Source organism: Palaemon carinicauda, chromosome 15 (assembly GCF_036898095.1).
Source record: "Palaemon carinicauda isolate YSFRI2023 chromosome 15, ASM3689809v2, whole genome shotgun sequence".
Classification (NCBI taxonomy): Eukaryota; Metazoa; Arthropoda; class Malacostraca; order Decapoda; family Palaemonidae; genus Palaemon; species Palaemon carinicauda.
In genome coordinates this window covers 135,264,712-135,290,725 of record NC_090739.1, presented here as the reverse complement: position 1 = coordinate 135,290,725, position 26,014 = coordinate 135,264,712, and the positions used below count along the sequence as shown (strand labels likewise).

The following is a 26,014-nucleotide window of genomic DNA, read 5'->3' as shown; positions in this document are numbered from 1 at the left end:
TTTTAAAAATGACTAGCAAGACTGACATTCAGCAAAGTACTAAACAGCACCTGGGATCAAGGCATGGAAGCAATGGCTGACCTTGGTTTTCTATGGCAATGCAATGGATCATATAGTAAGGCCAGGCGTATATTGCCCTAAGAACCTGCATGCTTTGAAGAATAAAATCAAAGGTAAGCTTCTTGTTTCCCTGCAACACAATGCCAAAGCCTACGTCACTGCTGCTCCCTCCAACCAGTGATACAATGATTGCTTTGCAACTGAAGTGTAAAAATACCTTGAGAAGGAAGGGTTTCCGTTTATGGCACTACTGATTGTAGACAATGCTGCTGGACATTCCAAAGACATAACGTTAGAAAATTAGAATGAGTTGAATTTCTTTCACCCAAATACTACCTCAATCCTATAACTTCTCGACCAAGGAATCATAAAGTGTGCAAAGGCCTGTACGTTCAACATGTAAGAGGTCATGGAAATTTAAGATGAAAATATGCACTGTACTATGATGTAAATACCTATAAAAAATCATGTCAAACACAAATATTATAGGATATTTTTTTCTTTTTATTTTTATAAATATGATATGCATATACTCATCTACTTGTCAACTGTCATATTCTACCTTAGAAAACTAAAATAAAGTCCCCTTTTCTATGCTACTCTATCTCTTTGTCATACATATTGCTCATATTCAGTCCATACATATGGAAGTACTGTGCATATTTCATTTTTGCACAAATATTTTATCATAATAGTATACTATTGTATTTTTTATTTCATCTACCCTCTTCAGGTGTTTGAAATGATACAAATGGATTTAGATGCAGAACCCAATATGAATGTAGTAGATTGCTAGAAGACGTTTACCGCCGCCGATGCCATTACGATAATTATTAAAGCTGAGATGGACAGTCAATGTCTGCTTGAAGAACGTTTCGTCTGTGGACATTAACAACTTACAGGATTTCCAGATACTGTTTGGCAATTTGAAAATTTCTTATAGAAATGACAACACAGCTCGATCGTGATTGAATGGCAGACATATTGGGTGAAGGAGTAATCGGAAATCTACAGAAGAATCAAGAAGACTTGACAAACGACGATTTAGAAAGGTTCATTACCTGTTTGACAGAGGAGGAAGATGATAAGTACTCAAAGCTAAAATATGAACTAAAGACAAACTTGCTAAGGTCCTTAGAAAAGTATATGGCCCACATCTGGGTTGCCAAAAGGCGGAATTGTGGGGGTAATGACAGATAAATCTACAGAGGGATCTTCATCATTTCAATTTCCAATTTCTGCTTTATTCTGCCTGGAACAGAAGATATTTCTGCATAGTTATCAAGGTTAAAAACTATCATCTGGAATAAAAATCTGTCTTATATCTATAATATGAAGTCTATTTTTTTTATATCTGTTGATATTTATTGTATTTTGAACTAAAACTAACATTACAAAGTATAGAAATTGTGATTGAATTTGGTTAATTTAGCTGATGTTCTGATGGTTTTAGGTACTACAACGTTTAAAGGCCTATTTCCTTACCAGGTGGAATTCTTAGGCAGAACAAGTGGCAACACTGGCCCACATTTGGAACAGTCCATTATAGTGACTAGAGGAATCACAGGTGCTATGCTACCTTTGCAGCTTGCCTATGACAAAATCTAATAATGTAGAAACAGTAAGGGACATAGTATATATATAAATATACTGTATATATATTTGTGAGTGGGTGCCTGTGTGCTTGCATACATAGGTATGAGTACATGTCTAACATGAACGGTGGTTTGATTGCAAAAAAAAACAAGGAATCTAAAACAGCTATATATTTTCCATATTCCTAATTGGACATCAACCCATCCCCTCCCCTAGTGAATTTATGTGTGCATACCGTATAGGAGTGTAAGTGTATTAATATGTGAAGATCTAAGATTAATTTTCTTTTATGAATTTAACAGACAGGAAAAAGTTTTACATACCGAAGTCGGCAATCTTGAGTTCACCAATTTCGGAGATGAGCAGATTTTGGGGTTTGATATCTCTATGCAAGATACGTCGTCGATGGCAGAATGAAAGACCTCGTAGGAGCTGGAAGAGGAATAACTTCACGTTCCGCGGATGAAGGCCTCCACCATGTTTCTCTAAATACTGGGACAAGTCCGTGTGCTGTGGAAAAGGAAAAAGAAATAATGATGCAAACGTTATGAAACATCTTTCAGTATTCATTGTCACAGTGATATGTAAGCTGCAGATATGGTTTCACAGTTTTTATGAATTTAATGAAATTAATGATACAAATTTAATAAATATTACAAAATAGAGAGGTATCATTATTCTGATAGATCATATGGAAGAACTGAAAATTCATAAAGGTTTATTTCATTTGCGAATATAGAATTATGAATAAACCCTTCCTTATGTTGAAAGACATAATAAGCTGATAAGAAGCTAACAGTAGTTCTTCTAATGGTGGAACCAGTGAAATCCTCCAATAATAAATACGCAACTTTTATTCCCAAATTTTCAATGGAAATATTTTCGTGACCAAACATCAGACTGCACCAAAGTCTATGACAACATTGACATCAGCTTTAGAGTTCTCTTGCTTGATGGTACACTCTAGCACACTTTTCTACCTTATACTCTTCCTTTTTTTTTTTTTGTTAAAGTTTTATAGTTTATATAGGAAATATTTATTTTAATCTTGTTAATGTTCTTAAAATATGTTATTTTTCCTTGTTTCTTTTCCTCACTGGGCTATTTTCCTTGTTGGAGCCCCTAGGCTTATAGTAGCCTGCTTTTCCAACTAGGGTTGTAGCTTAGCAAGTAATAATAATAATACAGTAATTAATTTGTGACGTGCACAGGTAGCTGGCTTTGGCGGCTTGCTGGTTGATGCTAACATGCAACCCGATAGTTGGATGTTTAGTAAAGTGAACATGTTTTCATATGCCAGCAGTAAAGATGTGGTGTTGGAGTCAGATCACTTGTGCTTGCAGTTTGGATTCTTTAGGCTGGTGATGGGTACGTTTGTAATTGTCTGGGAGAATGTTTCTTTCCTGACTTCAACTAAGTTAGAGCTTACAAGTTAAGCTAATTTACGTCTTTCATCACAATGCAGCCTTCTTTGGATTAGGTGGTATTCCTTGGACTGTTTGTGGGCGTTCCTGTTCCACTCGTGTGAAATTTCAGAGAACAAAAAGTACTGCCTTGCATACTCTGGACAAGCTGCCTATTTGGTACTGGTACTATCAACTGGCATTGGCAGTTGGTTCATCAAAGTGGCGAATCCTGGCGTGCCCTCATACTTTTGAGAGATTGCCCATATAAATAATGAGATGGACCTCTCTCTCCCTTAGACAGAACCGATAACATCTTGAATGTCTGTAATTGAGACCCTTCAATACATGGAGCCTCAAGCTGAATGTCTATTATTGTAATCCCTATTGGCAGCAAATTGAGAATTTTTTAATGCGTAATTCATTATATCATCGCATTCACATTGGCCCCTGGTTATGCTTTGCTGCAAAAGCTGGTGTTGAAGTCCCAGTTGACCCCATCAAGGCTTTGTTGCATGACAAGCAGGGCTGATTTTACGCCACTAGAGACAGGGATGATTGGGAGTTACTTGATGGCTACCATGAATTCGGTAACATGGTGGGAAGTCACATCTGGGTCTGCTTTTAGGAGAGCATCACTGAGGTTGTCCGCTGTGCACTGGAAGAGCTGAAGGGAGGCCAGTGTATCATCAATGCTAGATCTGTGGTTAAAATTGTCCCAGCAGCATTCAAAAGTGTTTCAGGTCTCTCCCACAGTCCCATATCAAAGTGTGACCATTCCAGATTCAAGCTCTTTGAGTGTGCTGTGGAGCTGGCATCAGTTTTGGCTGTCAGTTGATGTACACATACATAATTCTAATTGTTGAGGAGAACAACAACGGCTTCCAACAATTCACTGCTCTGATACCCAGAGCTTGGGACATAGCATTTAAAGACAATCATCTCTAATGTATCTGATCATAAAGACAGACCAGTTCCTCAGCTTGAAAAATTATCAGATATTATTTGTAAGGATATAAAAGTAAGTTTAGCAGCAGTAACAACTAATTTAAAATATCAACTTGAAAAGAAAAAATAGTAAAATAAAGAAACTAATCTGAATTATCTAATACACCCACTCAGAAAGGCTTGAATAACTTGAATAAGCAGGTTCTTATCAGTAGCCTACTGCTCTGAAAATGTAGTTACTGTATATTGTTTATATCATCTGCACATGTATCATGTCTATGGAACATAGATGTCAATAGAGAAGTTAGACTCTAAGCTTTTCATCTGTCTACTATGACACCAACTACCTTGTAGCATGGTGGCAATGACAGTAAAAGATGACTTTGACTTTTCTATTTATTTGTTTGCAAAGCCTAAAGATATAAATTAGACAATTGCCACAGGGTCTTCATAAATGCTGTATTTCACTCAACAGACCTACTATGGCATACTAGCTTGCTGAAGATTTGACCAACCATACCTAACGAACCACATTGAGAAAAATATGAAACCCCCCTCTCATTCTATGGGACAACTAGGTGCAGAACTGTTAGACACTTAAGAAGAGATAGGCAAACTACGAGCCGCTTTCTGGGCTTTCTAAGAAGCTGTAGAAGTTTCAGCACGCTGACCTTGGAGATGTCTCTCGGGGATGATGCTTTTAAGACTGGGTAGTTTCAGGTTTGTTATAGCTGAAGATACCCAAACTGTCCTGTAAATAACGACTAAATTTGATCAATTTGTGACAGGAGGTGTACAAAACTAATGAGCACTACTGTTTCAAAAGCAAAAAATAAGCACATGTAAATGGCAAACCATCCGACAACTTTTTTCTGAGCTGAAGATTCTTGTAAGAAACTGTAACTTTGGTCAAGCTTGTGAAAGCTCCCTCATAAGAGTTTGATAATCTTGTTAAGCTTGACGCTCAGTTCCAGACATTTTGCTGTAACCAACCGGCTCCAATCCCTGCGGCCCCAAGACTATATATTAAGCTCCCACGAAACATCTGAATGATTGAAGACATTAAGGTTTTCAAGAGGAAACTGAAGACTTTCTCCTTTCAACAGTCATACAACAGTGACGATTTAACAGTAAATGAACAATACAAGATATGAAAAGTTAAATACTCTGAACGAACGAGGTAAAACGACAGTGGAAGTCCTGTAAAGAGTGGGGTTCCCCTGCTGTATCGGGCCAGAAAAGCAGCCGTCAAAGTAAAGTAAAGAAAGGCGCATGCCAGTGAGACGCACGAGGGAGTAGCGTGCACTATTAGTACTGACTCAGGAGATGAGGGGTTGTCTGGAGGAAACTCCATATGCGTAGCCTGGAGTACTAGCGCGCTCAGGCGTGTGCACGTGGTCATGCCTGCATGCATATCAAGAGACATGTTTGTCAACACATGGATTCAAATGAGAAGCTCTCTCCTCAACTGCTGGCAATGCAAGCGGGAGGCGTGCTAACACTAGACATGTTTCCTCCATCGGTTTTGTGAAAAGAGACATAGACTGGTATGACCCAAGTTGTCTTAATGGGGTGGAGCTCAAGATGGAGACTCTCTCCTCTTTCCTCTCGAAGGAAACAAGCTAAAGGTGTCCAGTGCCAGCGCAGAAACATTCTTCTACGATTTCCTTGAAGCAAGTGCCATCACCAACAACTTAGGGGGTACCTTGCAATCCAAAAGGAGGTCCAAATTACAAGTAGGGCATCGTCAACATAAAGATCAGACAAAGACTGCTGCTGAGGGAGAGGCCCTCCCATTTCTTTAAGGGAAATGGTTAAGTCTCCCGGCCTCAAGATTTGTCCCAAAGTCAAAGACCCACTACTCTTCTCTGTATGTGTGTATACAGTAGTCAATTATTCAGTGGAAAAGAAAATTAGAGAAATAATACAATCAAATAAAAAAGCATAATGAATAACCACCAGAGTGATAGACAGTACAAAAAAAGACATAATATCCACTTACCACATATTCAAAAACGAATGTGAGTGTTTCTCTTGTGTGAATGATGTCGTGTAAAGTAACAATATTGGCGTGTTTGAGCTGCTTAAGAAGAGAAGCCTCCCGTATGGCGGTGAAGGGCGCACCTTCCTCCTCCTGAAGCCGAATCTCCTTCAGAGCAACTACTTGATTCGTTAAACTGTAAATCAGAAATTAATTAGACATGAAAATATCACCAAGAAGAATTATTACTATATCTAATCTAATGAGCTAATGGTAATTTTCCTTGACCTGCCTATCTACTACACACATGAACATGCTTCGACATCGTTGTTCATTTAGTTCATTATGCATGATACATAAGATTTTTCATAATTCTGATCATCCTTTACATTCAGATCTTCCCAGCCCAGACAGTTCCATCCTATTCATAATACTAGGCATGCAATTAATGCTAATAGTCAGGCCTTCTCCATCATGGGACTCAATACTACACAGTATTCTAGAAGTTTTATTACAGCTGTGCCCAAGTAATTGAATTAGTACAATTTCAGAAGTTCAAACTTGCCGCAAATGTTTTTATGTTGAACAGGCTGACATGCGCCTTGTTATACTTTATATATGAAATATCTGTTTTAATGTTGTTAATGTTTAGAAAATATTTTATTTTAATTGTTCATTACTTCCTATATCATTTATTTCCTTATTTCTGTTCCTCACCGAGCTATTTTTCCCTGGTGAAGCCCTTGGGCTTATAGCATCTTGCTTTTCTAACTAGTTATAGCTTAGCTAGTAATAATAATAATAACTAGCGGAACCCGTGTAAATTACACGAAATTATATTTTCAATACTAATTATCTTGTTCCTAACCTATACATATTTAAATAAAATGTCCAGAGATTAATTTTACATTCTATAGAGAGAAAAATGTGGAAGTTAAGCGCAAGGTACGTGAGGCAAAGAGGGCAGCTGACCTGAGGTGGGGTCAGGGATTAGGTCATTCATATGAAGAGAATAAGAAGAAGTTTTGGAAAGAAGTGAAGAGAGTAAGGAAGGCTGGCTCAAGAATTGAGAAGACAGTGAAAGATGGAAATGGAAGGTTGTTAAAAGGAGAGGAGGCAAGGAAAAGATGGGCGGAATATTTTGAAAGTTTACTGAATGTTGAGGATAATAGGGAGGCAGATATAATTGCTGTTGCAGGTGTTGAGGTGCCAGTGATGGGAGATGAGAATGAGAGAGAGATTACAATAGATGAAGTGATGAGAGCACTAGATGAAACGAGAGTAGGAAAAGCGTCTGGTATGGATGGTGTGAGAGCTGAGATGTTGAAGGAAGGGGTTGTGACTGTACTTGAATGGTTGGTGAGATTGTTTAATGTGTGTTTTGTGTTGTCAATGGTACCAGTAGATTGGGTTTGTGCATGTATTGTACCACTATATAAGGGTAAGGGAGATGTGGATGAGTGTTATAATCCAAGAGGTATTAGTTTGTTGAGTGTAGTTGGAAAAGTGTATGGTAGAGTAATGATTAATAGGATTAAGGATAAAACAGAGAATGCAATCTTAGAAATACAGGGTGGTTTTAGAAGAGGTAGGGATTGTATGAATCAGATTTTTACAGTAAGGCAGATATGCGAGAAATATTTAGCAAAAGGTAAGGAGGTGTATGTTGCGTTTATGGATCTGGAGAAAGCGTATGATAGAGTTGATAGGAAAGCAATGTGGAATGTGATGAGGTTATATGGAGTTGGTGGAAGGTTGTTGCAAGCAGTGAAAAGTTTCTACAAAGGTAGTAAAGCATGTGTTAGGATAGGAAATGAAGTGAGTGATTGGTTTCCGGTGAGAGTGGGGCTGAGACAGGGATGTGTGATGTCGCCGTGGTTGTTTAACTTGTATGTTGATGGAGTGGTGAGAGAGGTGAATGCTCGAGTGCTTGGACGAGGATTAAAACTGGTAGACGAGAATGACCATGAATGAGAGGTAAATCAGTTGTTGTTTGCGGATGATACTGTACTGGTTGCAGACACAGAAGAGAAGCTTGGCCAATTAGTGACTGAATTTGGAAGTGTGTGAGAGAAGGAAGTTGAGAGTTAATGTGGGTAAGAGTAAGGCTATGAGATGTACGAGAAGGGAAGGTGGGGCAAGGTTGAATGTCATGTTGAATGGAGAGTTACTTGAGGAGGTGGATCAGTTTAAGTACTTGGGGTCTGTTGTTGCAGCAAATGGTGGAGTGGAAGCAGATGTACATCAGAGAGTGAATGAAGGTTGCAAAGTGTTGGGGGCAGTTAAGGGAATAGTAGAAAATAGAGGGTTGGGCATGAATGTAAAGAGTTCTATATGAGAAAGTGATTGTACCAACTGTGATGTATGGATCGGAGTTGTGGGGAATGAAAGTGTCGGAGAGACAGAAATTGAATGTGTTTGAGATGAAGTGTCTAAGGAGTATGGCTGGTGTATCTCGAGTAGATAGGGTTAGGAACGAAGTGGTGAGAGTGAGAACGGGTGTAAGAAATGAGTTAGCAGCTAGAGTGGATATGAATGTGTTGAGGTGGTTTGGCCATGTTGAGAGAATGGAAAATGGCTGTCTGCTAAAGAAGGTGATGAATGCAAGAGTTGATGGGAGAAGTACAAGAGGAAGGCCAAGGTTTGGGTGGATGGATGGAGTGAAGAAAGCTCTGGGTGATAGGAGGATAGATGTGAGAGAGGCAAGAGAGCGTGCTAGAAATAGGAATGAATGGCGAGCGATTGTGACGCAGTTCCGGTAGGCCCTGCTGCTGCCTCCGATGCCTTAGATGACCGCGGAGGTAGCAGCAGTAGGGGATTCAGTATTATGAAGCTTCATCTGTGGTGGATAATGTGGGAGGGTGAGCTGTGGCACCCTAGCAGTACCATCTGAACTCGGTTGAGTCCCTTGTTAAGCTGGAGGAACGTAGAGAGTAGAGGTCCCCTTTTTGTTTTTGTTTCATTTGTTGATGTCGGCTAACCCCCAAAATTGGGGGAAGTGCCTTGGTATATGGATGGATGGAGGTTATGGAAATTGATAGAACTCAATTTTTTGCCTAATATTTAAAAAAAAAAAAAAAGAGTCAGGTGCTAAAGACAAAATAAGGAAAACTATATAAGGCGTGCTTTGGTTAAGTAATCAAAGTCTAATGTGAATTTGTAAGAGTATACCATGAAATTATTTCGATTTTTTTTAAAGCATGACACAAAATAAATAACATACACGCTATCATATTAATATATAGATAAGTATTACATTATTATTAGCCAAGTTGCAACCCTACTTGGAAAAGCATGATGCTACAAGGCCAAGCCTCCAGTAGGGAAAGCATCCCAGATTGGATAAATACAAAAGAAAAAATATACATGAGGCAGAAGTTGCATCTTGCATGGGGATAGCTTCAGGCCAGCGAGTGGAACGATCGATGACATAGAAAAGGTAATGGTGTCCTTGTGACACTATATTAGAGAAATGAATGTTGTATTTGCATGTAGTTGGAACATCATTAATTAAAATGGTTCAGTAACATGACTAGGAAGGAAGATAAAGATTTCAATGGTTTACATATCCTTGTCATTTGTAAATAAAATCTCTTTAATTTCATCCAAAAAATCATAAAATAATGTACCTTTCATAGATGTACTATAGTGAGAAACATCTTTGTTTTAAAAAAATGTTAATATGACTATAGTTTATCTGACATTATTAAAATTGTGCCCATTATATTCTTAGAAAAGGGATTTTGATAAAAGGAAAATCTGTACACGATATCTTTTAGGATATTCGCTCCGGGGGCAGTAATCCTGTGATACCTCTATTAGTAAAATTCTCAGGTATATCCCTCGCAGAAATATCCTAAGCAGAAAGCTGTCTAGAAGAACTTCCATCAGGAAGATATGGATCTAGCCTCAAAAATCTTGTATACTGTAACATGGTTAATCAAGTGTATGCTAACATTTCAAGAGATTGTGTTGTATATTCAGAAATTGTGTAATCTTCAAGACTTCAGCCTTACAAAGTAATCTATTTGTACCATCCTCACATCAGAGGTTCTCCCTTATGTAGCTAGAATTCTCTTCTGTCTATTTCATCAAGAAATTAGTAAAGTATTAGGGCCTACATGCCAAGTATAAGTACTTTAGCATATGTACAGTACTGTACTGTATTATTTGCCTGCTAAAATGCATTCTTGTATCATAGCCATGATGGTAAAAAACAATGCAAAAACATCAACTAATTCTGGATTGAAATTGATGAATCAGAAATAGAAATTGTGCTTACCCACCAAACTTTCTTATTATTATTATTATTATTATTATTATTATTATTATTATTATCATCATCATCATTACAAGCTAGGCTATAACCCTAGTTGGAAAAGCAAGATGCTTTAAGCCCAAGGGCTCTAACAGGGCAAAATAGCCCAGTGAGGAAAGGAAACAAGGAAATAAATAAACTACAAGAGAAAAAGGAACAATCAAAATAAAATATTTCAAGAAGAGTAACAAATTTAAATTATATCCTTCACATATTAACTATAAAAACTAAAAAAGAAACAAGAGGAATAGAAATAAGATTGAATCTAATGGTATCCACATTCATAGCAGGACTTATGAGAAGCAGGCTATTCATTCGTAATCTACACTGGTATCTCCCTTTCCCTAAGAATGGCTACACATTTTAAAAAACGGATTTTGAGCGAAGCGAAAAATCTATTTTTGGGTGAGATAGCCATGACGTCCTGATGGAGGGTTCCTTCAGTAGCTTCCTAGGGTATATTTAACTACAGGGATATTCCCAGAGAATTAAACTAAAGGTTATCACAGAATTCTAACTTCTGGTGCGAGTACCCTAAAGGTTTCCCTCTAGGATATCGTATATCAACAGGGGACGCATGTATTAACACGCCACATAGCTATCTGCACCCCATATAGAGTTAACACTTCGATATGGAAAGGTGGAGAATAACTGGGGAGCCGTTCCACAGTTACACTCGTCCGTGGCTGCTTTGGTACTCGAAACGTAAACAAACGGGCGCCATTCCTAAATGACGTCACGTCCGTCCTCATCCTAAGGCCAGCTTCTTGCTAATCTCCATGATACAGCAGGACAGGGCGGGGCCTGAAAGGCTGGACTAGAATAGACGGGAGGGTCCATCAGGACGTCATGGCTATCTCACCCAAAAATAGATTTTTTGCTTCGCTCAAAATCCGTTTTTTGGGCTCAAGCCATGACGTCCTGATGGAAGTGTACCAGAGAATTAATGTATCGTGGAAATTTTCCCCTTTTTATGCAAGTGCCAAGGGCTTCGAATAGAGGTATGTAACATGTCCTTGCTAGAGTTTCCGTGGAGATCCAGCTTCCTGCCCCCCTGGCAGAGAAGTACTGGTGGACCATACCAATATCTCGAAGCGATCATTGAAGGGCTACTCACCCTGCGGAGAATTCGTGCAGGACTCGGAGACAAGACATAAGGTTAATATTCGGGTAGGAATATTATCAAGCATAGGTAAGTGATAAATAATTACTACGCTCCTTGGAGGAGAGATCAATCTGGTCTCGAAGGCAGGACGAAGGTAAGTATTCAGGTAGGAATATTACCACAGCATGAGTGAGTATATAATACAAGTATATCTATATTATTCTTCTCTTTCAAAAGGAAGGGGTTAAATGAAACTATGACAATCATATATTTCATAATAAAGAATAGGAGTGGAGAGAGACGCACATGTAATAAAATAGAAATTTTATTTCATAGATTACAGATTATTGTGATAAAAATTGCAATAATAAGTGTAAAGTTAATTTACAATAATAAAGAATAATGTACATAGAAAATAAAAGACTTCATTCTTGAATCTGAAAGAAATTTCACTTTTAGAAACACAAGTTCCAGAGGAACGTCAGTCTTTTTCAAAGAAAAAACACATCATGCCCTAGAGCATGTGGCACTCATGTGAAGTCTATGACATTTCACCTTGATAAGAACAGTCTATTAGAAACACTAAGTGTCCATGAAATCACTATGTATCACAAGAGGGTCAACACAGGCACCCGTAGAGTTAAAGTCCCAAGTAACTCACTGTTCTATGCAGAGTTAAACGGCAGGTTTCATAACACTACCTGCGGCTACCACGAAACGTTTAACTTCATGCACTTGCTTCGCGTAGTGCTTGAAGAAAACGCGCGACGATTTCCACCCAGTGAAGCTCTTGAGGCTTTCGAAATCCATGCTCTGGAAGAAGTTCAGAGAAGACGTGACTTTTCTAGGATCATGACCTGCGGGTGCACTGTCAGGATCCGCTCTGCGAATGAAGTAGGTGATTTTCGCTCTTAGTTGTTTCAGTGACAAGTCACTACCCGATGTTTCTCCTTTGAAGAGTTGTCCTCCACCGAAGTCTGAAGTTCTTCGAAGATAGACCTTAAGACTCTCTACTGGGCATAGAGAGACATCTTCCTTCAGGGGGCAGATTCTCCAAGGGCCCCATCTCTTGGTGGGTAGTTCATTCTTTGCGAGAAACGTCGGATCAGGGAAGAGGGTAAGTTCTCCTGTATCTGCGAACAGGATATGACCCTCTTCCCTTGACAATGCCACTATTTCACTGACTCGGGCTCCCGAGGCGAGAGCAAAAAGGAAGATAACTTTTTGAGTCAAGTCTTTTAGAGGGCACGAATCGTTGTCCAGGTTAGAGGCAAAATGGAGCACCTTATCCAGGGACCAGGAGATAGGTTTTGGCGGAGGTGCTGGGCGTAGTCTAGCGCATGCCTTTGGTAATTTATTGAAGATATCGCTGGACAGATCAATCTGGAAGGCGTACAGTAGTGGTCTAGTCAAAGCTGATTTGCAGGTGGAAATCGTGTTGGCAGCTAAGCCTTGTCCATGAAGGTGAATGAAGAAGGACATGCAAAAATCAATGGTGATTTCCGTAGGATTTTTTGCTTTGACGAACGAGACCCACTTTCTCCAGGAAGATTCGTATTGCCGTCGTGTGGATTCAGTCTTGTATTCCTCGAGGAAGTCTAGACTTTTCTTCGAGAATCCAAACCTTTTCTTTGCGGGTAAGGAGAGAAAATCATGAGATGAAGGTCCCTGACTTTCAGTGATGAAGCGAAGACAGTCGACTTCTGTACTTGTTGAGAGAGAACTGGGCCCGGTATGGGGATCAGCGTGGGCTGCAGCTCCAGGACCAGAGGGTACCAATTGCTCCGGGGCCACTTGGGAGCCACTAGGGCCGCTGTCCCTTTGAAGGTTCTCAGTTTGGAGAGGACTTTCAGCAGAAGGTTGGGGGGAGGGAACAGGTATATCCTGGACCATCTGTTCCAGTCCAGTGACATGGCATCCACTGCTTCTGCCTTGGAGTCCTCGTACGGGGCCACATATCGAGGAAGTTGATTGTTGTCGCTCGTTGCGAAGAGATCGATCTGAAGTTCCGGGACTTGGTGAGAGATGAAGGAGAATGATCTTGCGTCTAGAGACCATTCCGACTCTATTGGGCTTGTCCGTGATAGAGCGTCCGCCGTCACGTTGCGGAATCCTTGTAGGTGAACTGCAGACAGGTGCCATTTCTTCTTTTCTGCCAGACGAAAGATCGGAAGAAGAACCTGATTTATCTGGGGCGATCTCGAGCCCTGACAATTGAGACATCTGACTACCACCGAGTTGTCCAGAGTCAGACGGATGTGGATCGAGGGAGGCGGGGAGAGTTTCTTCAGGGTGAGAAGAACCACCATGGCCTCCAAGATGTTGATGTGAAACGTCTTGAATAGGGGAGACCATGTTCCCTGAACCTGTCGTTGGTGGGAGTGACCTCCCCAACCCTCCAGTGAAGCGTCCGTGTGGATGTTGATCGATGGAGGCGGGTGTTGAAGAGGAATGGACCTTTTCAGGGCCTTTGCTTCCGACCACGGCTTTAATAGTAAGCGAAGTCTGTTTGGAAGCCGTCTCTTGAGGTCTCTTCGAGCGATGGATGCGAAACGTCTCCAGACTCCCGCGGCATCCTTTAGCTGTGCGCGAAGCACTGGGATTGTCACAGAGGTGAACTGTAGAGAGCTGAGAACTTGTTCCTGCTGTCGTCTTGAGATCCGTTTGGATTTCAGAAGTCTTCTGACAGACCCTGCTATTTCCTTCCTTTTCTTCTGTGGGATGGAAAGGTGGTGTGACTGAAGATCCCAATGGATTCCCAACCATTGGAACTTCTGAGCTGGAGAGAGGCGAGATTTCTCGGTGTTTATCTTGAATCCCAGATTCTCTAGGAACTGGGTGACTTTGTTGCAGGCTCTTACACAATCTTCAGGCGATGTCGCCCAGACTAGCCAGTCGTCTAGGTAGGCCATCACTTGGACGCCCTGAAGGCGGAGTTGTTGGACGATGGCGTCTGCCAGCTTGGTGAAGATCCATGGAGCCACGTTGAGCCCGAAGGGCATGGCCCTGAAGGCGTAACTTTTCCTTTGGAGTCGAAATCCTAGGTAGGAGGAAGCGTGATGATTCATTGGAACGTGCCAGTAGGCATCCGCCAGGTCTATGGAGACCGTATAGGCCCTTTGAGGCAGAAGGGTCCTTATTTGTTGGAGTCAGCATCTTGAACTTGTTGTTCGCAATGAACTTGTTGAGAGGGGATAAGTCTAGAATGACTCTGAGTTTGTCGGAGTCCTTCTTGGGAACGCAAAATAGTCTCCCTTGGAACCTGGTTGACTTTACCCTCCTGATCACCTTCTTGTTCAAGAGTTCTAGGACATATTCTTCCAGGAGGGGGGTTGACTGTTGGAAGAATTGCTGGAAGGCTGGGGGTGGTTGCGTCCAGCTCCAGCCTAGTCCCTTCTTGACGATGCTGTGTGCCCAGGGATCGAAGGTCCAACGATCCTGGAATTGGCGGAGTCTTCCTCCCACCGGAAGCACTTCATTGCTTCTGGTGTCCCGAGGGTTTGCCACCTCGGCCGCTAGCTCCCCTTCCTCCTCTGCCTCTGGAGGGGCGGCGAGACGAATCTCTGCCGGAACCTCTGCTTGAGCCCCTACCTCTGGGACGAAAGGTAGTAGCATGTTGCTTAAACGCAGGGGTAAAGACCGGTGACTGCGACACCACCGGTTGGGGGACCAACTGAAAGGTCTGCTGTGGCTGTGTGGCCACTTGGGGAGTAGCGGAACCCGGAAACTGCCGTCTTTGTTGACGTTGCTGGGGTTTTGGTTTCTGAGATTTCCTCTTAGGTTGAGGGCCATCGTCCTGAGAGGATTTCCTTTTTCTCGACATGCCCCACTTGTGGAGAAGGTTCCTATTCTCCGTGGCGGCCTTGTCTGCAATCTCTTTCACCAGGTAGGAGGGAAAGAGATATTTACCCCAGATATTGGAGGAAATCAGCCTCCGGGGTTCGTGTTTCACCGTCGCGTTGGCAAACATGAATTCACGACAGGCTCTGCGAGCCTTAGTGAAGCTATACAGGTCCTTAGTCACCGTTGCCAAGTGTGTTTTGGCTAGGACCATGTAAAAGTCCGGGACTCTAGTATCCCCGGCCATAAGTTCTAGCTGTACCTGGAGGGACAGCGATGCGGCAAGCCTCTCCTTCGTATCCTGTTCCCTACGAAGGAGGTGATCATTTAGCCTTGGGAGGCCCTCATTGAATTGACGACCGGCTACGTCAGGCTCTAACTTCCCCACCGTGAAGGTTGACTGGACGTCTTTCCAGTGCCTATCATCGGGATGAACGGTAAGGGAGAAGGGTCTGCACTCCTCCAGTGCAGGGCAAGGTTTCCCTTCCTCCACTGCCTTTAAGACCGCTGTGAAGGCCTTTTCGATGAAGGGGAAAGTCGCAGCATTCGGCGCAACGAAGGTTGGGTGCTTCTTACTAAGCGCCGGCATCTTGGAGTTGGTGAAACCCCTACTCTTCACCGCCTGGGCTAGCATAGCCTGGGCCTTCGCGAGATCGAACACGATAACCTCCTTCGGTTCGGTCTCCTCCTTTGAGGCTGGTTCGGACCTGAGCCGGACATAACAGTCCGGATAAGCCTCGAAGTTCAGGAAGAATTCCACTTCTTCCAACAAGATAGAGCCAACCCTCTCACTGATGTAGATCTTACCAGTCGTGATTGGCATATGCTCGGCATATCTCCATGGGTTAGTTTCCGAGCAAGTGGGGAGGTCCTTAACCGAAATCCGTTTCGGTTGTTTACAGTTAACTAGAGTAGACCGGAATTTCTCCTGGGTTTCTCGTAGCTTTCTTTCCATGAGGGCTTCAAGCATCTTGAAGACCTCCTGAGTGCCCGATGGAAGAGGGTCCGGGGTGGCGGAAGTTGAAGGAACAGGTTCCTCAGACGGTGCAGGAGTCGCTGCGGGAGTAAGAGCGGGAGTGACCTCGGTCTCCGAATCAGGATATTCCACCTGATCTTCCTCATAGTCGAGTTCCTCGCCCATGAGGTTCTTCTCCGTCTCTTCTGACACTTCCGACATACGTTCCACGTTATCGGAATCCAAGTGGCACTCATGCATGGACTGGGCCATGACAATATCAGGTTCCACCACGAGCTGGACGGTGGGGATCTGATCACGAGGGATCACAGAGTCTTTGGATGCCTTTGGGAAAAGCAAGGCCCTCAAATCTTCGCTGGCGAGATACGGTCCGGTGGCGTTCTTCTGGAAGCCACGCACCCACTTGCGTAGCTTCTCTCGAGCGTTGTCCCTTGCCTCCGCTGAAGGAGGGTCGTCGAACGCCTCGGCCAAACGACTCTTGCAGACTGTACAGTTCTGCGGGTCCCTGTATTTCAGGTCGCCTCTCTTGGCGGCGCAGGGGGCGTGGGTCCGGCACACCTTGTGCCCGTAGAAGTCCGGGCGCTTCACTCCATAGAAGTTGCTTTCACACTTCATATACTCCTCCTGTAAAAGAAAGAGATCATGAGTACATGGAAGGCATAAGAATGACTTACATTACTCTAAAATTAAGATAACTTAATCTAAATTTTTAAGCATTAAAGTAATTCACAAGGCATTATAATGCCTGAGAATAGTGAGCGGGAAAGGAAGTAGATAGACAAATACTTGTGAATCCCACCCAGTCGGTTACCGTAACCATATCAGTAGGCAATTTCTTTTGTGGCCGAAGGTCACAAAACGGAAATCCATATGGATAAGCCGTGGTGGGTAGAAGCTAAGCCTCTAACAGAAATTGCCCGCGAGGTGTAGCATGGACTGAGACCACTCAGATCCCTGGGTAGAAGGGGAATAGGAGAAACCCCTTATTAGATATAGGTTCCGGCAATCGGCTGCACTAAGACACACAGAGTATGCTGGAATATTGTAATGTGCAATCAGACAGCACAGCCACAATTTTAGATGGTAAGACAATACCTATATATGGAAGTGGCTAAGCCATCTGGCTGCAGTATGTTGGCTGTCGTCATGTTGGCTGTCGGCATGTTGTCGGCAGGTATGAGAAGGGGTGCATGTCTCTTAACGTCTCCGGTGGGTTCCGGCAGACCGACGGCACGCCGGAGGCCGGTTCTGCAGGGTGGAAGGCATCAAGACAGACACATTGATTATCTAAAATATAATACCATCGTGGCGACCGCCGGCACAGCGGCGGGTCCCCGGCAGGAGGCGGCGGCTCCGGCAGCCGAAGGCTGACGGCCTGGTGAGCTTGGATCAATTCATAAGATAGATATGTATATGGTTGTATACCTAGACCGCCAGCAATCAATGCCGGCACGCCGGTGGCCGGCACCGAAGGTCGGCTAGCTGTTACTAGGTAAAATGAGGGGTGGGATGTCGGCTGTATGTCGACGGAAGGCGGCAGCCTCTGGCACACAGAAGGCTGACGTCTTAGAGGGGGGAGGGCATCTTATGAAAGAATGTCACCTGAGGTAAAGGCGGTATCGCCGGCGGTGGAGGCGGCAAGGGACCGGCACTAGGATAGACGGAGAGAAAGGTAAGGAGGGATGGGAGGGGTAAGATCTCATACCCCTCCGGCATCCCTCCGGAGAGAGTGCACTCATGATAGGAGTGGATACTCCTAGCATCCGGCGGCAGGGAGCCGGCAGTCGGCCGGGTGCCTGGGGTAAACCAAGGGAGGGTTAGAGGGCACTCAAGAAGGGGGAAACCCCCCCCGGCTGGACCGCTGCCGGCAACTACCCCCATAGAACGCTATGAAGGGTATGTGTACCAGAGCGGCCAGCTCAGCAGGAGAACAAGTTAGCCCTACCACTCCACCCAAGGGAGGAGTTGTAGGACTAAGGACAGATGTGTATAGGCAAGCCTACACCAAAGGGATAGGTGGGGAGGGAGAAGATGAGGGGTCTTTCTATAGGGGAGACTCTGTATGAGAACGGCCACCAAGGAGAGGGAGAACGCTCCCTAACCTAGGTTAGGTAACCCAGAATGAGAATGGTACAGGAGTACCGTCTCAAACTATAATAGTGCAGAGTCAACCCCCAGAGCTTAACCTAGAGAAGGAGGGCTAACTCCTAGGCTAGGTAAGCTGAAAGACACATCGCAAGTTGCAGGGAGGGAGGAGTAACCCAACCAGGTGCAACTGAGGAAGGGTAGAGCCGTTCCTTATTTCTCGGTCACGACCCTAAGGGAGGATCATTCCCTTAGGGTAGACAGAGAAGCGATAAATACTCTGTTTGTAGACAAGATTCCCCTATATAGAAGGGGAAGCAAGGCCACACAGAGGGAATGCCCGCAGGCAGGGTGATTAGGGAGCATATAGGGGTTCCTACATTAGGTTAGGGTGGAAAGATACGCAATCAACCCGGTCCTCTATATGGTCCCCGAAGGCGAAAACACTTACATCACAGTTAATAGTATGTTTAATAATGCCACAATCTTCATAACTTAACCTAGGAACACTGGTATATATCATGCATGAAAGCAAGCACTAGGCTATCCAGCCTAGGGGCTAAGCTAGCGATCTAGTATGGGGTCGAACGGCGACCGAGTCTGATGAGCGCTAAAACACGATATAAGTAATTCCTAGCTATGAAGACTAAATAACTAATAATATAAATTAGTTAAGTGACCGGAGAAGGCTGTTCTGGCTAACTAAATAAAGCATGCGATATGAACAGCGACGCCATAAAATGGCGCGTCCGGGATCGGCACAGCTCTGCCACAAAACTCAATATTTTACGAAAAGTAGAAGTTACTTTACGGCTAGAGCTTATTTAAACAATACTGGGACCTGGTACTCAACTTTCCAGAAGAAGGCGAGGCTGAAGGTAGCGACATAACGGCGATGTAAGCAGATGAAAAACGCACTCAAGGAAAATCCGACCAAAGCAAGGAGCTACAGGCTGAAGGATGAGGACGGACGTGACGTCATTTAGCAATGGCGCCCGTTTGTTTACGTTTCGAGTACCAAAGCAGCCACGGACGAGTGTAACTGTGGAACGGCTCCCCAGTTATTCTCCACCTTTCCATATCGAAGTGTTAACTCTATATGGGGTGCAGATAGCTATGTGGCGTGTTAATACATGCGTCCCCTGTTGATATACGATATCCTAGAGGGAAACCTTTAGGGTACTCGCACCAGAAGTTAGAATTCTGTGATAACCTTTAGTTTAATTCTCTGGGAATATCCCTGTAGTTAAATATACTCTAGGAAGCTACTGAAGGAACCCTCCATCAGGACGTCATGGCTTGAGCCCAAAAATGTTGATATCTTAAAACCCGGAATGTGCAGTTCAAGTAAGTGTTGACTTTGAGGGAGTTAAGTTTTAGAACATAACTAAGTGTTTGTGAAATGACAAATTCGGAGATAATTTGTATTTTTCCTAACCATACAAACCTTAGCTATTTACATGGGGTATTACTTTCGGCGTAGCTGAAATGATGAGCCATTAGATTTTTAACGAGGGTTGATTACCCTCTCGCTAGTTAGCGAGGGGGTAGGGGAGGGGTAGCTAGCTACCCCTCCCCCCTCACACACCGGTGAACTGATTCACTTCGCTTAGAGGTAGGACTTCACGGGGGACAGGGCTGGTGGGCAAGTATGTGTAAATAGCTAAAGTTTGTATGGTTAGGAAAAATACAAATTATCTCCGAATTTGTCATTTGTTCCATAACCGAAATACAAACCACGCTATTTACATAAGGTGACTTAACCCTTAGGTAGGGTGGAAAGTCCCACCCTTACTGGCTTTGGCTTTTGCCCGGGGACTCAGAACCCCAGTGAGTAGCACTCGAGAAAAGGAGTCCCTGCACCTCGCAAATTCCTTGCTCCACAAGGAACGTGCGGCCTACATAAGCTTGTGTGTGAAGGAATGAAGTGTGACTCGTCCTAGGAAGTTGACCTGAAGACCTTTAGATGGAATTCTAGGTTAGGAAGTTCCCAATACCACCTCGTCAGGGTATGGGGGACGCGACAGTATTATATTAATACTAGGAACACAAGGAAGCATGGTTTACCTGCAGTGGTTTGAGGTCAGCTATGCAGAGAACCCAGGATGCTGCTTTCCCCAAGAGAGGGGAAGACGAAGAAAAGAGTAAGGGCCAGACATACTTTTTCATTCATGCAGTCTAAAACCGGGTAACAATGCCCTCAACCTTCTGCTACCTGTCCATTAAGGAGCCTGAGGTTAGACCAGCTGTTGTGCAGCCACCACAGGGCCGATAGAGAAAGTATCGAGGCTCCTGTGGGTCACGTCCTGCAGGTAGTGAGCTGTGAAGGTCGTTTGACGCTTCCAGACCCCAGCTTGTAGCACCTGCGTCACAGAGAAGTTTCTCTTGAATGCCAGAGACGTTGCGATGCCTCTGACATTGTGTGCTCTTGGGCGACGTGACGGAGGAGGGTCTGGATTCAGGACATGATGGATGACCCTTCGAATCCAGGCTGAGATGGTATTCTTGGTGACCCTCCTCTTCGTCCTTCCTGTGCTCACAAACAGGGCTTGCACGCGAGGACGAACTGCAGCTGTTCTTTTAAGATAACGCCTCAGACTCCTTACTGGGCATAGTAGGAGATGGTCTGGGTCATCTGTTACAGAACGAAGACTCAAAATCCTGAAGGAGTCGAACCGTGTGTACAGAACTCCAGGATTTTGAGTCTTAGCAACAAACTCAGGGACGAACCTGAACGTTACCTCCCCCCATCCCCTTGAATGGGCAACCTCGTACGAGAGACCAAGAAATTCACTGACAAGCTTGGCGGAAGACAGAGCGAGCAGGAACACCGTCTTCCAAGTCAGGTGACGATCAGAAGCCTGGCATAATGGTTCGAACGGAGGTCTCTTAAGAGCCCTGAGAACCCGAACCACGTTCCGTGGAGGAGGTCTCACTTCTGACTGAGGGCAGGTAAGTTCGTAGCTTCGTATGAGCAAAGAAAGTTCCAGCGAGGAAGAAATGTCTATTCCTTTCAGCCTGAAGGCCAGGCTTAAGGCTGAGCGATAGCCTTTCACCGCCGAGACAGAAAGGCGCATTTCCTCCCGCAAATATACAAGAAACTCCGCTATTGCTGGAATAGTAGCATCGAGGGGAGAGACACCCCTCCCACGACACCAACCACAGAAGACTCTCCACTTCCCCTGGTAGACCCCTGCAGATGACTTTCGCAGGTGTCGAGACATCCTCTCTGCAACTTGTTGCGAAAAGCCTCTCTATGTGAGGAGATGCTGGATAGTCTCCAGGCGTAAAGCCGAAGCGATGCTACGGCTTTGTGGAAGATGTTGCAGTGTGGTTGCCTGAGTAGCTCGTGTCGTGGGGGGAGTTCTCTCGGGAGTTCTGTCAGGAGCTGCAGAAGGTCCGGGAACCACTCTGCATGATGCCATAGCGGAGCTATCAAGGTCATTGACAGGTTGACCGATAGTCTGGTCTTGTTGAGCACCCTTCTCATCAGACAGAACGGTGGGAAGGCGTAGACGTCGATGTTGTCCCACCGTTGATGGAAGGCATCTTGCCAGAGTGCCTTGGGGTCCGGGACTGGGGAGCAGTACAGCGGCAGCTTGAAGTTCAAGGCTGTCGCAAACAGGTCCACTGTCGGGGAACCCCACAAAGTCAGGACTTTGTTGGCTACTAGAGGATCCAAAGACCACTCGGTACTCACTATCTGCGAAGCTCTGCTCAGACTGTCGGCGAGCACATTCCTTTTGCCCGGAATGAAGCGAGCTGATAGTGGTATCGAGTGGACTTCGGCCCATCTCAGAATCTCTACTGCAAGATGGGATAGCTGTTGTGAAAAGGTACCTCCCTGCTTGTTGATATAAGCCACTACTGTGGTGTTGTCGCTCATCACCACCACAGAGTGACCCGCCAGGGTCTGTTGGAACTGTTGAAGGACCAGATATACGGCCTTCATTTCTAGCAGATTGATGTGGAGGTACTTTTCTGATTCTGACCATAGGCCTGAGATCCTGTGGTTCAGAACGTGGGCCCCCCACCCTTCTTTTGACGCGTCCGAGAACAGCATCAAATCCGGGGGGGAGGATGAGAAGATCCACTCCCTTTCGAAGGTTTCCGTCGGTCAACCACCACTGCAGGTCCGTCCGTTCCGCAGGCCCCATAGGGACCAGAATGTCCGGGGAATCGTAGCCTTGATTCCACCGGGACTTGAGCCACCATTGCAGGGATCTCATCCTGAGGTGGCCGTTTGGAACTAGACGGGCCAAGGAGGACAGGTGACCTAGGAGACGTAACCAAGATTGGGCTGGAAGCTCTTCTCGTATGAGGAAAGTCTCTGCGACCCTCCTCAGCCTTGCTATCCTGTCGTCTGATGGAAAGGCTTTGTGGAGATTGGTGTCCAATATCATGCCTAGATATACCAGTCATTGAGATGGAAGCAGAGAAGACTTCTCGAGATTTACCATGATCCCTAGATCTTGGCAAAGTCCCAGAAGCTTGTCTCGGTGTCGAAGAAGGGTCGACTCCGAGTCTGCTAGGATCAGCCAGTCGTCCAGATAGCAAAGGAGATGGATGACGATCCTGTGTGCCCACGAAGATATCAGGGTGAACACTCTGGTGAACACCTGTGGTGCTGTGGAGAGACCGAAACACAGCACCTTGAACTGGTAGATCTTGTTGTCTAGGCTGAATCTCAAGTACTTCCTGGAAGACGGATGGATTGGGATCTGGAAGTACGCGTCCTTTAGATCCAGTGTGCACATGAAGTCTTGCGGTCTCACTGCAAGTCTGACCGTCTTTGCTGTCTCCATGCTGAACGAAGTTTGTTTGACAAACTTGTTCAGGGCTGACAGGTCGATGACGGGTCTCCAGCCTCCAGACGCCTTCTTTACAAGAAAAGAGTCGACTGAAGAAGCCTGGGGACCCGTCGACGACCTCTTGGATAGCATCCTTCTTTAGCATGGTCTTGACTTCTGCCCAAAGGGCTAGCCCCTTTGCCGATCCCATGGCATAGGAGCTCAACGACACTGGATTCGCTGTCAGGGGAGGTAGAGATGTTATGAATGGGACACGATATCCTTGGCTGATCACGGAGATCATCCAGGAATCGGCCCTGAGTTGCTGCCACCTGAACGCGCAACTTTGCAGGCATCCCCCCACTGGTGGACATGCAGGGGGATTGCCAATCCTAGCGTTTGCGGCCTCGGCCGCTCCCTCTAGGCTTCTTGCCTCCCCTGGAGGACTTTCCGCCCTTCCTGTCCTTGACCGGAAAGGGCTGATGTTTGGACACCTTTGCCTTTGCTGCCGAAGCCGGTTTCGATGTCCTAGACTGACGAGGATGTTGTTGTTGAGGTGCTGGAGGCTTGTAGGGTCTGGATGTAAGAGCCCTTTGGAGGAGAGAATCGTGATTCGATTTCCTCCACCTCTCAGTTGTCCGTTCCACATCCTTGGGCTCAAACAGGCTCTTTCCAAGGATGGAAGAGTGTCTGAGCTTGCAGACATCCACGGCTGGGACCTTCGAGTGGAATCTCTCGGTCACCACATCACGATGCTTCAAGATCGAGTTTGCCCACAAGTTCGAAACTTGGTGAGCTAGAAACTCGATGGTGCGCATGCCCGAGAGGAGAAAAGTCTCCATGGCCTTCCTGGTGCTTTCCTTGGACAAGTCCTCGGATCGCAACAGGATGCCCAGAGACCCCAGCCAGACATCCAGCCACGAAGTGGCCTGCATGGCACACTTTGCGACTTTCTCCTGGCTCAAGATCTCTGTAGCCGAGAATGTCACCTGCCGGGCGGAGAGTTTCTCAAGAGAAATTCCCCTGGAAAGCTCTTCCAAAGAATGGTGGAGAGGAAGAGCTAAACAAGACTCCCCCATGATCTCAAAGTACCTCCTCTGTTGTACACGAGGAGGTGGGAGGAGTTTGTTACTGGCAGAGGAACGGCTGGAGGAGGCGAGTTCAGAGAGCTGGCTCTCAACCTTGTCTCTGGCACTCTTCACCCCCTGGGACCAGGGCAGAGCCCCACTGGCCTTCTGAGGTTTTTGAGTGCCGTAGACTTGGTCCAGAACTGTATCCTTACCGCGAGGGGCGGTCTCCGGATCCTCGAACCTGTTGAGTTGCCTCATTAGATTCAGGACCTGCCAGAAGGCATGCTCTGACTCGTGTAGCTCTCCTCCTTGTGGACTGGCAGCAAAGTCTCCTGTCCCCAGCTGCTCTACTTTGGGGGACATGTGTATGTTCTCCTGGGGTCTTGCTGGCTCTGGTCGAATCCGGGATGAAGACTTTGGGACGGTCTTCGAGTCCATGGGCTCCCTCCTAGGAGAGATATAGGACTCCAGTAAAGAAGTCTGAGGGCTCCTCTCTGTTCCCACATGAGACGATTCTCCTACTCGAGGTGGGGTTCCTCCCATTGGTGCCGTGGGAGAATGTCTCACCTCGCTGGACTCTCCTGAGGACGGAAAGGCTTCGTCCACAGGAGAAGGAGAAAACGTCTGAGAGGGGGAAGGGGTCTTCCTGACGGACTTCTTGGGAGCCAGTTTAACCCTAGGAGAAGTCACCACGAAGTCTACTCCTCTCCTTCTCTTCAGCGGAGACGAGGCTGCCGTTGGTTTGAGGCCTAGATCAGCGAGGGCCGGCTTAACAGCCTGGACGACCGCTTTGATCAGAGACCCAAAACAAGGCTGACGGCTGACAGACGCAGTGTCAGCGACTCCGGCTGGAGGGAAGGGGATCGGGCGATCCTTAGGAGTAGATACCACAGAGCCTGCCTGAAAAGAAGAAGAGTGTTGCCTAGACCTCTCTGAAGATTCTTCCTCCTCCTGCAAGTGCGCTGCTCTGTGCTTACGGGGTAGAGATTGTGAGGACGATGATCTGGAAGTACGCGCTCCAGAAACCCGGCGGGAATCGTGGTCAAGATCGCGCTGATGCTCGCGCGATGGTAAAATCGCGGGTTCGCGCGATGGTAAAATCGCGGGTTCGCGCGGGCGCGTGGGCGCATGGGCGAGGGTGCGCGTGGGCGCGCGGGCGAGTGGGCACGCAGGCGCGCGGGCAAGTGGGTGCGTAGGTGAAAGTGCGCGTGGGCGCGCAGGTGAGGGTGCGCACGGTTGTAAGGGTGAGCACTGGCGGCCGGGAGAGCGATGGCGCGTTGGCGAGCGATGGCGCGTAGGGCGAGAAGGCGACCGACTGCGCACAAGCGAGTTAGCACGTAGGAGACCTTCGGCGATCTGAAGTATGGGCGCGCGGGAGATCGCTGGCGCGCAGTGGCGCGGTCAGGAGATATCAGCTGGGATGCACGACCAGAAGGTGTAGTGGCGCGCAAAGGCGAACGCTCGCAGGCGTGCAAAGAGACTTCTCATGGGCGCGCGGGCGTGCAGAGACTCGTACCAGTCTAGAAGTGCGCAAAGGTGAGTGGGCGCGATGGCGCGCAGGCGAAGGCTGGCGTGTGGGCGAGTTCTGAGGGCACGCAGGAGATCGTCGGCGAGGGGGCAAAGGAATAATCTTCTTACCTGCGCCCAGATCCGGAGATCGTGGGCGCGCGGGCGAATGCTGGCGCGCATCAGGAACAGGAAGCGCAGATGTGCGCTGGCGAGCAGGAGAGCGCTGGCGCACAGGAGATCCCTGACGAGCAGGAGAGCGCTGATGCGCAGGCGAGCACTGGCGCGCAGGCGAGCGCTGGCAAGCAGGAGATCTACGGCGAGATGACTCGGCTA

General features: G+C 45.9%; 2 protein-coding genes and 1 long non-coding RNA gene across 3 annotated transcripts in view; 1 reads left to right on the top strand and 2 right to left on the bottom strand.

Moving 5' to 3' along the window:
- The window catches only part of LOC137654776 (uncharacterized), a 314,879-nt gene that overhangs the window by 243,844 nt on the left and 45,021 nt on the right, over positions 1–26,014 (top strand). The gene's annotated exons all lie outside the window — the stretch shown is intronic.
- The window catches only part of LOC137654774 (attractin-like protein 1), a 280,888-nt gene that overhangs the window by 230,064 nt on the left and 24,810 nt on the right, over positions 1–26,014 (bottom strand). The window lies entirely within an intron of this gene.
- LOC137654773 (cyclin-dependent kinase 14-like) overlaps positions 1–26,014 on the bottom strand; it is a 42,247-nt gene that overhangs the window by 13,788 nt on the left and 2,445 nt on the right. The window contains exons 2-3 of the mRNA XM_068388721.1: positions 6,010–6,184; positions 1,980–2,166 (exon numbers count right to left, since the gene is read on the bottom strand). Of these exons, the coding sequence (XP_068244822.1) occupies positions 1,980–2,166; positions 6,010–6,184 (362 nt within the window). The remainder of the gene's footprint in view (positions 1–1,979; positions 2,167–6,009; positions 6,185–26,014) is intronic.